The 15137-nt window shown below is 43.8% G+C and overlaps 1 protein-coding gene across 6 annotated transcripts in view; it reads left to right on the forward strand.

Annotated features, from left to right (window-relative positions):
• The window catches only part of LOC124039934 (cadherin-related family member 1-like), a 181698-nt gene that overhangs the window by 11551 nt on the left and 155010 nt on the right, over positions 1–15137 (forward strand). For all 6 annotated transcript variants that reach the window (XM_046356503.1, XM_046356499.1, XM_046356502.1 and 3 more), the window contains 2 exons: positions 1733–1819; positions 14877–14996. In XM_046356503.1, the coding sequence (XP_046212459.1) occupies positions 1733–1819; positions 14877–14996 (207 nt within the window). The remainder of the gene's footprint in view (positions 1–1732; positions 1820–14876; positions 14997–15137) is intronic.

Raw genomic sequence — 15137 nt, forward strand, 5'->3', positions numbered from 1 at the left:
TTCAACATGCAGAGAAAGGAATCTAAACATCTACCCATAAACTTTGTTTCAACAAGTCAAAATATGTTTCTATTTCCTACTCAGATACCATAAAAAGTAATCAAATTATAATATTTATTTCTTGAAAAAAGTGTGTTCAATAGGAAACCGATTTTAGCAGGTGCATAATGTCTTCGTGACGCACACAAACATGAATTTTCAGATGCATTTTCTCCTACCATATCTATTGTGTTATATTATCCTACATCATTTTAACATTTCTACAAACTTCAAAGTGTTTTCTTTCCAATGGCACTAAATATATGCATATCCTGGCTTCAGGGCCTGAGCTACAGTCAGTTTACTTTGGGTACGTCCTTCAGACAGGAAGTGGAGAAAAAAGGGGCCTAGCCCTATTAATTAAAATACAACAGTCGGTATATAATGCTTCCCAAAGTGGAATTTGCACAGCTATACTGCACTGGACATTATGTCCAGGTTTTTGGGTTATGCTGTACAGAAAGACAAGATCTCCCTGCTTAAAAAAACTGCATAGAACAGCATAAGCTGGCCAACCGCATATACTGGTGACTAGTGCTTGTTTTTCTGGTGATGAGCCTTTCGCTGTATTTTTGCTGGTGATCAGCTTTCACTGTTTTTGCTGGTGACCAGCATAAAGTCATATTATGCTTACTTGCAAAGTGATATTTAATTCCTATTGGAATCCAGGAAAAGTGGGGATATCCAACAATTGTAATGGGTCCAACTAACAGATTGGATTAGTTTAAAAAAAAATGGATGTTATGTATCTTTGTGTAGCATAAGATCGTACCCTTTTTTCAATTTTCACCTAAAATGAAATACCCAAATCTAACTGCCTGTAGCTCAGGACCTAAAGTAAGGTTATGCATATTCTTGATACCATTTGAAAGGAAACACTTTAAAGTTTGTGGAAATGTGAATCTAATGTAGGACAAAATAACACATTAGATCTTGTAAAATATAATACAAACAAAAAACATGCGTTTTCATTTTTTGTTTTTATAGTTCCATCATCTTTGAAATGCAAGAGAAAGACCATACATTAAGATAGGATTAAGATTGGATCCTAGTTGTAATCTACATTTTGTCCACAAGATGGCAACTGTGTGAAACGTTTCAGACTGATCATGCTGGTCAACCAGCATAACCAGCTAGACCATGCTGTTCAGGCCTGCTGGACCATGCTGGTCAGAAAAGCCTGAAATGTATGTTGGTCTAAGGTTTTTTTTCAGGCAGTGCATATAGGGAGCATAATAGGAAGTCCAGACCTTGTACAAATATCATTATAGAACACATATATGTTTTCCTGTTGGCTAATATAATTTAATTTAGAAAAATGAACGCAATAACATATTACAAAAAAAATCACATCCATTGATGCTATACTTTCCTTATATTAGCTAACAGGCAAACGCCCATGGGCTTTAGAGAGTATAGCTGTCTTAGCTGATGACAAGATGTCACTTATTCCCTATTGCGTCAAGTCCAACTAGAAGTAATTATATCAACCATTGTTACGTTCATGGTCATTTGAATGGGTGTCAGTTCACATGAAAACTGCAAAATCCTAGAGAAAGTCTAACCAGCGGAAAAGGTTCTCCTCCAAATGAGGTTAAACCAACACAGCGATCACTCTACTCTAGCCTATTCAATTTGTGCTACATGTCATGCCCTACATTCTCTTCTCTGTGGTTTTCCCTACTTTTCCTAGAACTCTGAAAGTGGGAGCAGTATCTACAAAGTGCTGGCTGTGGATCGGGATACAGGCTCTGGAGGCTCGATCACCTTCTATCTACAGGTACTGTAACATCTGGCTGGGATAAACCCCTTTAACCAGTGCCCACCCAGGAGGTCATTGCAGGTCTGCCCTCAGGCCTAGATTCAATCAGATCAGGTGTTAACCGGCCATAGCCGAATCCCACATAGTTGATGTTTTGTTGGTTTCAGGGGTGTAACTTTGTTGGAGCTATCAAATTGGTGATCAGCTGCTCTTAATCATTGTCAGGAAGCCACACCCATCCTACTTGCATTAGAAGTTAAGAACGAGAATGTGTAGGCTATATATAAACAATTACCCTCAAATAAAATAATTATGATTTCTATCTGCCTAATCAAGGTGTAGATTATATCTCACATTCCAATGTTTAAACAAGGCTGCATGGGATTTATCTTAATGCAACTCCATGATGCCAATGGCAATGCCCATAATGACAAAGTGAAAACATGTTTTTAGAAATTTTGCAAAGGTATTGGAAATGAAATACAGAAAAATCTAATTTACATAAGTATTCACACCCTTGAATTTGTAGAATAACCTTTGGTAGGGATTACTGGTGTGAGTCTTTCTAGGTAAATCTCTAAGAGCTTTCTACACCTAGATCGGGGAACATTTACCCATTATTCTTTAAAACATAATTCAAGCTCTATCAAATTGGTTGTTGATCATTGCTAGACAACCAATGTCAGGTCTAGCCATAGATTTTCAAGTAGATTTAAGTCCAACTGTAACAAGGCCACTCAGGAACATTCACTGTCTTCTTGGTAAGCAACTCCAATACATATTTGGCCTTGTGTTTTAGATTATTGTCCTGCTGAAAGGTGAATTCCTCTCCCAGTGTCTGGTGTGATGCAGCCTAAAGTAGGGTTTCCCCTAGGACTGCCTGTGTTTAGCTCCATTCTGTTTATTTTTTCATCCTGGAAAAACTCCCCAGTCCTTAACAATTACAAGCTTACCTATGACATGATGCAGCTGCTACTATGCTTGACAATATGGAGAGTGGTACGTAGTAATGTGTTGTATTGAATTTGCCCCAAACATGCAGTGCCTTCAGAAAGTATTCACACCCCTACTTTTTGCTGTTGTTGTCTTACAGCCTGAATTTCAAATGGATTACATTTGGATTGTATGTCACTGGCCTACACACAATACCCCTTAATGTCAAAGTGGAAATATGTTTTTGAAAATGTTTACAAATGATAAAAAATGTAAAGCTGAAATGTCAGTAAGTATTTGCTTGCACTTTGTTATGGCCTAAGTAAGTAAATATTTGCTTAACACTATTTAGCATGTGCATCAGATGCATATCAACCCGCAAGGTGCAGAAAAAATAAGTACCAACAAATGATAAATAATGCATAAACTATTATAAAAGATTATTTGCATGAAGAAATATTAGTGGATATATATCCATTTAAAAAAATAACAACAATACTTGTTTGTGTAAATAGAGTCAAGGATTTTGTGTAATTCTACAGTCAGAGAAAAAATGTTTCCCTTCATCACCTTCATTTGTAGATTCGATTAGTTATAGTAATTATTAAAGTCCAGTTACAGCTTCTTTTGTAAAAGTAGAATCGTAATAATAATATAACCAGCACAGGTAAAATGATCGAATCAAATTTTATTTGTCACATACACATGGTTAGCAGATGTTAATGTGAGTGAAGCTAAATGCTTGTGCTTCTAGTTCTGACCATGCAGTAATAACTAACAAGTAATCTAACAATTTCACAACAACTACCTAATACACACAATTCTAAAGGAATGAATATGTACATAAAAAATATATGGATGAGCGATGGCCGAACGGCATAGGCAAGATGCAGTAGAAGGTATAGAGTACAGTATATACATATCAGATGAGTAATGTAGGGTATGTAAACATTATATAAAGTGGCATTGTTAAAGTGGCTAGTGATACATTTATTACATCCAAATGTCCATTACTAACAGTCTGATGGCCTTGAGATAGAAGCTGTTTTTCAGTCTCTCGGTCCCTGCTTTGATGCACCTGTACTGACCTGTCCTTCTGGATGATAGCAGGGTAAACAGGCAGTGGTTCGGGTGGTTGTTGTCCTTGATGATCTTTTTGGCCTGCCTGCGACATCGGGTGGTGTAGGTGTCCTGGAGGGCAGGCAATTGGCCCCCGGTGATGCATTGTGCAGTGCTCACTACCCTCTGGAGAGCCTTACAGTTGTGGATGGAGCAGTTGCCGTACCAGGCGGTGATACAACCCGACAGGATGCTCTCAATTGTGCATCTGTAGAAGTTTGTGTGTTTTTGGTGACAAACCAAATTTCTTCAGGCTCCTGAGGTTGAAGAGGCGCTGCTGTGCCTTCTTCACCACGCTGTCTGTGTGGGTGGACCATTTCAGTTTGTCCGTTATGTGTACGCCGAAGAACTTAAAACTTTCCACCTTCTCCACTACTGTCCCGTTGATGTGGATAGGGAGGTGCACCCTCTGCTGTTTCATGAATTCCACCATCATCTCCATTGTTTTGTTGACATTGAGTGTGAGGTTATTTTCCTGACACCACACTCTGAGGCCCCTCACCTCCTCCCGGTCTCATCGTTGTTGGTAATCAAGCCTACCACTGTGGGGTCGTCTGCAAACTTGATGATTGAGTTGGAGGCGTGCATGGCCACGCAGCCATTGGTGAACAGGGAGTACAACACTGGCACCCTTGTGGGGCCCCAGTGTGGAGGATCAGCGGGGTGGAGATGTTTTTTCTTACCCTCACCACCTGGGTGCGGCCCGTCAGGAAGTCGAGGATCCAGTTGCACAGGGTGGAGTCGAGACCCAGGATCTCGAGCTTAATCATGATTTTGGAGGGTACTATGGTGTTAAATGCTGAGCTGTAGTCGATGAACAGCATTCTTACATTGGTATTCCTCTTGTCCAGATGGGTTAGGGCAGTGTGCAGTGTAATTGCGATTGCTTCATCTGTGGAACTATTGCGGTGGTAAGCAAATTGGAGTGGGTCTGGGGTATCAGGTAGGGTGGAGGTGATATGGTCCTTGACTAGTCTCTCAAAGCACTTCATGATCACAGAAGTGAGTGCTATGGGGCGATTGTCATTTAGCTCAGTTACCTTAGCTTTCTTGGGAACAGGAACAAAGGAAAATGGTTGCCCTCTTGAAGCATGTGGGAACAGCAGACTGGGATAAGGATTGATTGAATATGTCCATAAACACACCAGCCAGCTGGTCTGAGGACGTGTCTAGGGATGCCGTCTGGGCCGGCAGCCTTGCGAGGGTTAACACGTTTAAATGTTTTACTCACATTGGCTGCTGTGAAGGAGAGCCAGCAGGTTGTGGTAGCGGGCCGTGTCGGTGGCACTGTAATTGTCCTCAAAGCAAACAAATAAGTTGTTTAGTTTGTCTGGGAGCAATAATTATTTTTGTAGTCCGTGATTGACTGTAGACCCTGCCACATATCTCTCTTGTCTGAGCCACTGAATTGTGACTCTACTTTGTTTCTATACATGCATAGCTTGTTTGATTGCCTTGCGGAGGGAATAGCGACACTGTTTGTATTCGGTCATTTTTCCGGTCACCTTGCCCTGATTAAAAGCAGTGGCTCGAGCTTTCAGTGTTGTGCGAATGCTGCCATCAATACACGGTTTCTGTTTGGGGAAGGTTTTAAATGTCGCTGTGGGTACAACATCACTGACACACTTGCTAATAAACTCGCTCACCGAATCAGCGTATTCATCAATGTTATTGTCCGACTCTATGCGGAAACATATCCCAGTCCACGTGATCGAAGCAATCTTGAAGCGTGGAATCTGATTAGTCGGACCAGCATTGAAAGCATTGAACAGACCTAAGCACGGGCGTTTCCTGTTTTAGTTTCTGTCTATAGGCTGGGAGCAACAAATTGGAGTCATGGTCAGATTTGCCGAAAGGAGGGTGGTGGAGGGCCTTATATGCGATGCGGAAGTTAGAGTAACAATGATACAGGGTTTTACCAGCCAGGGTCGTGCATTCGATATGCTGATATAATTTAGGGAGCCTTGTTTTCAGATTAGCCTAGTTAAAATCCCCAGCTACAATAAATGCTGCCTCAGGATATGTGGTTTCCAGTTTACATAGAGTCCAATGAAGTTCAGAGTTTAATGGCTGTAATAGGAGAAATCTGAGGATGGATCAACAACATTGTAGTTACTCCACAATACTAACCTAATTGACAGTGAAAAGAAGGAAGCCTGAACAAAATAAAAATATTCCAAAACATGCATCCTGTTTGCAACAAGGCACAAAAGTAATACTGCAAAAAAACATGGCAAAGCAATTCACTTTTTGTCCTGAATATCAAGTGTTATGTTTGGGGCAAATCCAATACAACACATTACTGAGTACCTCTCCATATTTTCAAGCATAGTAGTGGCTGCATCATGTATGTGTAGCGTGGTTCATCCTGTGTGTACTTTTAATTAGGACGCTGATACAACTGAAGGTCTGCTAGTTGAATTATTTTTTATTTTCCCTGCACACAAAGAGACAACACACATTATGTTAACCCTCGGCACAGTCCTAGCTCTCAGGCACCTTGCTAGCCGAAGGTCATGCAAAAGTGCGCCAAAAGGAAATAACAGGTGCTGCGTGCACACATTCAATGTACAACAGCACACCATACAATACAAGCAAAATGATACAGAACATAATTCGGACAAAATAAAATTATGTTAACGCCTGGCGCAGTCCTAGATCTCAGGCACCTGCGCAAGCACATGGCCACTCACTCAAACACTGTCCCAAGTACTCACAAGTTACAATAGATACCTTAGTTAGCGAGCTTTGTGAAACTTGTTAACATAAATCATTATATTATCCAATTTGCAACCGATTTATGGTAGCATAACAGTACATTTTGTAACATTATGACGGTTTTAAATTAAATAATTTCGGAGCCAAGGACAACATACAGTGCCTTGCGAAAGTATTCGGCCCCCTTGAACTTTGCGACCTTTTGCCACATTTCAGGTTTCAAACATAAAGATATAAAACTGTATTTTTTTGTGAAGAATCAACAACAAGTGGGACACAATCATGAAGTGGAACGACATTTATTGGATATTTAAAACTTTTTTAACAAAATCAAAAACTGCAAAATTATTCAGCCCCTTTACTCTCAGTGCAGCAAACTCTCTCTAGAAGTTCAGTGAGGATCTCTGAATGATCCAATGTTGACCTAAATGACTAATGATGATAAATACAATCCACCTGTGTGTAATTAAGTCTCAGTATAAATGCACCTGCACTGTGATAGTCTCAGAGGTCTGTTAAAAGCGCAGAGAGCATCATGAAGAACAAGGAACACACCAGGCAGGTCCGAGATACTGTTGTGAAGAAGTTTAAAGCCGGATTTGGTGCACTGAGAGTAAAGGGGCTGAATAATTTTGTCCCACTTGTTAATGATTCTTCATAAAAAAATACAGTTTTATATCTTTATGTTTGAAGCCTGAAATGTGGCAAAAAGGTCGCAAAGTTCAAGGGGGCCGGATACTTTCGCAAGGCACTGTACCTTGCTAGCCAAAGGTCAGGCAAAAGAGAATAATCAGGGGGTATGTAAATACAGATAACCCGCGATGGGCCAAACCAAAATATACAAAACTTTTACAATCACATGTATGTACGATATTGATATGAAAAAGTGTTTGTACAACAAAGACAAACATTAGCTATGCAGCTGTAATTAAATAAACACACACACACTGAATTATAATTATTATCAAATTATTTACATCCCCTCTTGACCTGGCCTATTTGAATTGGTCCTTGTGTGTAACTTGGTGCATGATCTATGGGAACAACATCACACTGCTACATATGGGTATGCTTGTGATAATTAAGGACTGTGGAGTTTTTCAGGATTAAATAGAAATGGAATGGAGTTAAGCACGGGCAAAATCCTAGAGGAAATCCTAGAGGAAAGCATTTTTCAGTTGGCTTTCCTCCAGACACTGGAAGATGAAATCACGTTTCAGCAGGACAACCTAAATCACAAGGCCAAATCTACACTGATGTTGCTTACCAAGAAGACAGTAAATGTTCCTGGTTGGATGAGTTACCTTTTTTGACTTAAATCCACTTAAAAATGTTGCACAATCCAGGTGGTAAATCTTTTAGAGATTTACCCAGAAATACTCACAGCTGTAATCGCTGCCGAGGGTGCTTCTACAAAGTATTGACGCATGGGTGTGAATACTTAGGCAAATTAATGTTTCTGTATGTCATTTTCAATACATTTGCAAACCATTCTGAAAACCTGTTTTCACTTTGTCATTATGGGGTATTGAATACAGGCTGTAACACAACAAAATGTGCAACAAGTCACTTTGTATTTTGGACTAAAATATAATTGATAGTAATTTAGTGCCTTGTTGCAAATGCATGTTTTGGAATATTTGTATTCTGTACAGGCTTCTTTCTTTTCACTGTCATTTCGGTTACTATTGTGGAGTAACTACAATGTTGTTGATCCATCCTCTGTGTTCTCGTATCACAGCCATTAAACTCTATCACTTTTTTAAAGTCACCATTGGTCCCATAGTGAAATCCCTGAGCAGATTCCTTCCTCTCCATCAACTGAGTTAGGAAAGACGTATGTATATTTGTTGTGACTGGGTGTATTGATACACCATCTAAAGTGTAATTAATAACTTCAGCATGCTCAAAGAGATATTCAATGTCTGCTTTTTTAGTTTAACCCATCTACCAACAGGTGCCCTTCTTTGCGAGGCAATGAAGGTCTTTATGGTTGAATCTTTGTTTGAAATTCACTGCTCAACTGATGGACCTTACAGATAATTGTATGTGTGGGGTACAGAGAAGAGCTAGTCATAAACAATTATCTTCAACACTATTATTGCACATAGAGGGAATCCATGCAACTTATTATGTGACTTGTTAAGCACATTTGTACTTACTTAGGTTTGCCATAAAAAAGGGATTGAATACTTTTTGACTCAAGAAATTTCAGATTTTCATTTTTAACTAATTTGTAAAAATGTCGACTTTTTTTCTCCAATTTCACACTATGGGTATTGTGTGTGGGCCAGTAACAAACATCTCAATTTAATACATTTTAAATTCTGACTAACACAACAAAGCATGGATGAAGTCAAGTGAATACTTTCTGAAGGCATTGTAGGGAAAATGGACTCGGCAACAGGATAGATAATAAGTAGTATCAACAGCATATGTGATGAGTTAAAATAGTTTATGCAAATACGCAAATGGGGGGCATTTGGTTAACTATTTAGCAGTCTCATGTCTTTGGGATAGAAGCTGTTCATGGTCCTGGTTGGATCCAGATTTCATGCATCGGTACCGCTTGACGTGCGGTAGTAGAGAGAACAGTCTGACTTGGGTGGCTGGAGTCTTTGACAATTTTAGGGCCTTCCTCTGACACCGCCTGGTATAGATGTCCTGGATGGCAGGGAGCCTCGTTCTCAGTGATGTACTAGGCTGTACACACTACCCTGTGTAGCGCCTTGTGGTCGGATGCCAAGCAGTTGCTACACCAAGCGGTGATGCAGCCAGTCAAGATGCTCTCAATGGTGCAGCTGTATAACTTTTTGAGGATCTGAGGGCCCTTCCCTCATTGTCGTGCATTCTTCACAACTGTATTGGTATTTGTGGACCATGTTAATTCCTTAGTGATGTGGACACCGAGGAACAGCAAGCTTTCAACCCGCTCCACTTCAGCCCTGTCAATGTGTAAGGGGGCATGCTTTGTCTTGCTGACGTTTAGGAGAGGTTGTTGTCTCATTGTCGTCACTGATCAGGCCTACCCCAGTCGTGTCGTCAACCAACTTGATGATGGTGTTGGAGTCGTGCGCGGCCACGCAGTCGTGGATAAAAACAGGGAGTACAGGAGGGGACTAAACACACACCCCTGAGGGGCCCCCATGTTGAGGGTCAGCGTGGCGGATTTGTTGTTGCCTACCCTTACCGCCTGGGGGTGGCCAGTTAGGAAGTCCAGGATCCAAATGTAGAGGGAGGTCCTGAGCTTAGTGATGAGCTTGGAAGGGACTATGGTGTTGATCGCTGAGCTGTCGTCAATGAACAGCATTTTCACATAGGTGTTCTTCTTGTCCAGGTGGGAGAGGGCAGTGTGGAGTGCAAAATAGATTGAATCATCTGTGGATCTGTTTGGGTGATATACACATTGAAGTGGGTTCAGGGTTTCTGTGATGCCTGGTGCTCTCATGCATGGTTCAGTATTGCTTGCCTCGAAGCAAGCATAGTCATTTAGATTGTCTGGTAGGCTCGTGTCACTGGGCAGCTGGCTGCTGGATTTCCCTTTATAATTTTTGCTAGCTAACGTCCACTGATTAGCTGCACTGGAAAAACTATTACACTCAACTGAACGACTTGATTAGTGTAGTGTTAGCTAGCTACATAGCTGTCTTTGCTGTCTTCGTATCTTCGTATCCAAGATAATTGTGTTGTTTAGGTTTAGAGTGTGTAGTCTTAGAGTGACTATCTTAATTTACCGAGGTTAGTTAGCCAGCTATTTGTCGTCCTTAACGTAGGAGACTCTGCTAGCTAGCCAACAGCTAGCCAACGCTAGCCAATGTCTACTGAATAGAACTCAACAACCCGGTCGCATTCACAGGTAGTATCACATTCTCATTTCATTACAGTACAACGGTTTGATTTGTTTGATTGTAGCTAGCTACATAGCCGTCTTTGTATCAAAGATAATTGTGTAGTCTAGAGCGATTTTCTAGGTTAGCTAGCCAGCTATTGTCGTTCTTTTAACGCAATGTAACGTAAACAACACTACTAGCTAGCCAGCTAGCCCCCGAATAGCAGCACTGCAGAAACTATTACACTCAACGGAACGACTTGATTAGTGTAGTGTCAACAACGCACCCACTGCCAGCTAGCCTACTTCAGCAGTACTGTATCATTTTTAATCATTTTAGTCAATAAGATTCTTGCTACGTAGCTTAACTTTCTGAACATTCGAGACGTGTAGTCCACTTGTCATTCCAATCTCCTTTGCATTAGCGTAGCCTCTTCTGTAGCCTGTCAACTATGTGTCTGTTTATCAATGTTCTCTCCTCTCTGCACAGACCATACAAACGCTCCACACCGCGTGGCCGCGGCCACCCTAATCTGGTGGTCCCAGCGCGCACGACCCACGTGGAGTTCCAGGTCTCCGGTAGCCTCTGGAACTGCCGATCTGCGGTCAACAAGGCAGAGTTCATCTCAGCCTATGCCTCCCTCCAGTCCCTCGACTTCTTGGCACTAACGGAAACATGGATCACCACAGACAACACTGCTACTCCTACTGCTCTCTCTTCGTCCGCCCACGTGTTCTCGCACACCCCGAGAGCTTCTGGTCAGCGGGGTGGTGGCACCGGGATCCTCATCTCTCCCAAGTGGTCATTCTCTCTTTCTCCCCTTACCCATCTGTCTATCGCCTCCTTTGAATTCCATGCTGTCACAGTTACCAGCCCTTTCAAGCTTAACATCCTTATCATTTATCGCCCTCCAGGTTCCCTCGGAGAGTTCATCAATGAGCTTGATGCCTTGATAAGCTCCTTTCCTGAGGACGGCTCACCTCTCACAGTTCTGGGCGACTTTAACCTCCCCACGTCTACCTTTGACTCATTCCTCTCTGCCTCCTTCTTTCCACTCCTCTCCTCTTTTGACCTCACCCTCTCACCTTCCCCCCCTACTCACAAGGCAGGCAATACGCTCGACCTCATCTTTACTAGATGCTGTTCTTCCACTAACCTCATTGCAACTCCCCTCCAAGTCTCCGACCACTACCTTATATCCTTTTCCCTCTCGCTCTCATCCAACACCTCCCACACTGCCCCTACTCGGATGGTATCGCGCCGTCCCAACCTTCGCTCTCTCTCCCCCGCTACTCTCTCCTCTTCCATCCTATCATCTCTTCCCTCCGCTCAAACCTTCTCCAACCTATCTCCTGATTCTGCCTCCTCAACCCTCCTCTCCACCCTCTCTGCATCCTTTGACTCTCTATGTCCCCTATCCTCCAGGCCGGCTCGGTCCTCCCCTCCCGCTCCGTGGCTCGATAACTCATTGCGAGCTCACAGAACAGGGCTCCGGGCAGCCGAGCGGAAATGGAGGAAAACTCGCCTCCCTGCGGACCTGGCATCCTTTCACTCCCTCCTCTCTACATTTTCCTCCTCTGTCTCTGCTGCTAAAGCCACTTTCTACCACGCTAAATTCCAAGCATCTGCCTCTAACCCTAGGAAGCTCTTTGCCACCTTCTCCTCCCTCCTGAATCCTCCTCCCCCCTCCCCCCTCCCTCCCTCTCTGCAGACAACTTCGTCAACCATTTTGAAAAGAAGGTCGACGACATCCGATCCTCGTTTGCTAAGTCAAACGACACCGCTGGTTCTGCTCACACTGCCCTACCCTGTGCTCTGACCTCTTTCTCCCCTCTCTCTCCAGATGAAATCTCGCGTCTTGTGACGGCCGGCCGCCCAACAACCTGCCCGCTTGACCCTATCCCCTCCCCTCTTCTCCAGACCATTTCCGGAGACCTTCTCCCTTACCTCACCTCGCTCATCAACTCATCCCTGACCGCTGGCTACGTCCCTTCCGTCTTCAAGAGAGCGAGAGTTGCACCCCTTCTGAAAAAACCTACACTCGATCCCTCCGATGTCAACAATTACAGACTAGTATCCCTTCTTTCTTTTCTCTCCAAAACTCTTGAACGTGCCGTCCTTGGCCAGCTCTCCCGCTATCTCTCTCTGAATGACCTTCTTGATCCAAATCACTCAGGTTTCAAGACTAGTCATTCAACTGAGACTGCTCTCCTCTGTATCACGGAGGCGCTCCGCACTGCTAAAGCTAACTCTCTCTCCTCTGCTCTCATCCTTCTAGATCTATCGGCTGCCTTCGATACTGTGAACCATCAGATCCTCCTCTCCACCCTCTCCGAGTTGGGCATCTCCTACGCGGCCCACGCTTGGATTGCGTCCTACCTGACAGGTCGCTCCTACCAGGTGGCGTGGCGAGAATCTGTCTCCTCACCACGCGCTCTCACCACTGGTGTCCCCCAGGGCTCTGTTCTAGGCCCTCTCCTATTCTCGCTATACACCAAGTCACTTGGCTCTGTCATAACCTCACATGGTCTCTCCTATCATTGCTATGCAGACGACACACAACTAATCTTCTCCTTTCCCCCTTCTGATGACCAGGTGGTGAATCGCATCTCTGCATGTCTGGCAGACATATCAGTGTGGATGACGGATCACCACCTCAAGCTGAACCTCGGCTAGACGGAGCTGCTCTTCCTCCCGGGGAAGGACTGCCCGTTCCATGATCTCGCCATCATGATTGACAACTCCATTGTGTCCTCCTCCCAGAACGCTAAGAACCTTGGTGTGATCCTGGACAACACCCTGTCGTTCTCAACCAACATCAAGGCGGTGGCCCGTTCCTGTAGGTTCATGCTCTACAACATCCGCAGAGTACGACCCTGCCTCACACAGGAAGCGGCGCAGGTCCTAATCCAGGCACTTGTCATCTCCCGTCTGGATTACTGCAACTCGCTGTTGGCTGGGCTCCCTGCCTGTGCCATTAAACCCCTTCAACTCATCCAGAACGCCGCAGCCCGTCTGGTGTTCAACCTTCCCAAGTTCTCTCACGTCACCCCGCTCCTCCGTTCTCTCCACTGGCTTCCAGTTGAAGCTCGCATCCGCTACAAGACCATGGTGCTTGCCTACGGAGCTGTGAGGGGAACGGCACCTCAGTACCTCCAGGCTCTGATCAGGCCCTACACCCAAACAAGGGCACTGCGTTCATCCACCTCTGGCCTGCTCGCCTCCCTACCACTGAGGAAGTACAGCTCCCGCTCAGCCCAGTCAAAACTGTTCGCTGCTCTGGCCCCCAATGGTGGAACAAACTCCCTCACGACGCCAGGACAGCGGAGTCAATCACCACCTTCCGGAGACACCTGAAACCCCACCTCTTTAAGGAATACCTAGGATAGGATAAGTATTCCCTCTCACCCCCCCCCCTTTAAGATTTAGATGCACTATTGTAAAGTGACTGTTCCACTGGATGTCATAAGGTGAATGCACCAATTTGTAAGTCGCTCTGGATAAGAACGTCTGCTAAATGACTTAAATGTAATGTAAATGTAATAATTTGTGATATTTTTCAAGCCCTGCCACATCCGATGAGTGCCAGAGATGGCATAGTAGGATTCGATCTTAGCCCTTCATTGAAGCTTTGCCTGTTTGATGGTTCGTCAGAGGGCGTAGTGGGATTTCTTATAAGCATCCGGATTATTGTCCCACTTCTTGAATGGAAGCTCTAGCCTTTAGCTCAGTGCGGATGTTGCTTGTAATCCATTGCTTCTGGAACATATTCTAGTCTGTGCTAGCAAAACAGTCCTGTGTGTGTGTGTGTGTGTGTGTGTGTGTGTGTGTGTGTGTGTGTGTGTGTGTGTGTGTGTGTGTGTGTGTGTGTGTGTGTGTGTGTGTGTGTGTGTGTGTGTGTGTGTGTGTGTGTGTGTGTGTGTGTGTGTGTGTGTGTGTGTGTGTGTGTGTGTGTGTGTTTACACGCACGTGTACTTGTCTGTATGCGCACTAGAGTATGTAGTTATTGGGCTCATCAGCCAGGGGGATTAAATCACATTAATTCAATTAAATCATTGGTGTTGGTGGCTTAGAGGGCTGTTTTGGCCAGAGATGGTGGGGAATGTTGGTGTGCACTTTGTGTGGGGACGTGCTATTAGGAGCAGAGCATAGCTGGACATTGATGCAAAGCACATCTGGACACACCAGCTTTTTACCCGCCTGCCCCTATTCAGGGCATATGGCCTCTTTATATCCAAACATAGATATGCATATTTTGTATTAACTCTATGTCCAAATTCCCATGGTCCTTTGTGGGGTAGTTATGTATTTATCTGATTACTGGCATGATATGTCTGCTCACATTTACCTTAGTGAGCGGTGATGGTGGGGTTTCAGGATGGAGAGACTTCAGGATTGAAAGGCTCTTTGCTGTTTGACCTCATCTGTATGTATTTAAGCTTTTAATATGATGCCTTTTCTTTCTGCCATGACAGACTAATGGTCAATCCAGTAAGTTTGCCATAGACCGACACAGTGGTGTGCTGAGGATCAAGCCCGGGGAGATGCTGGACTATGAGAGGTCGACAACACACTTCATCACAGTGGTGGCCAAGGTAATGGTCATTGCCTACCACTGATAACACTGATAACCCTACAGTATATCATGCATTGGCAAACAACATGCTCACTCTTTATCACCCTATAATAAGGAATGGGGTACTGAATCCTCATGATATACAGGATATACATGAAGA

Source organism: Oncorhynchus gorbuscha, linkage group LG07, assembly GCF_021184085.1.
Source record: "Oncorhynchus gorbuscha isolate QuinsamMale2020 ecotype Even-year linkage group LG07, OgorEven_v1.0, whole genome shotgun sequence".
NCBI lineage: Eukaryota > Metazoa > Chordata > Actinopteri > Salmoniformes > Salmonidae > Oncorhynchus > Oncorhynchus gorbuscha.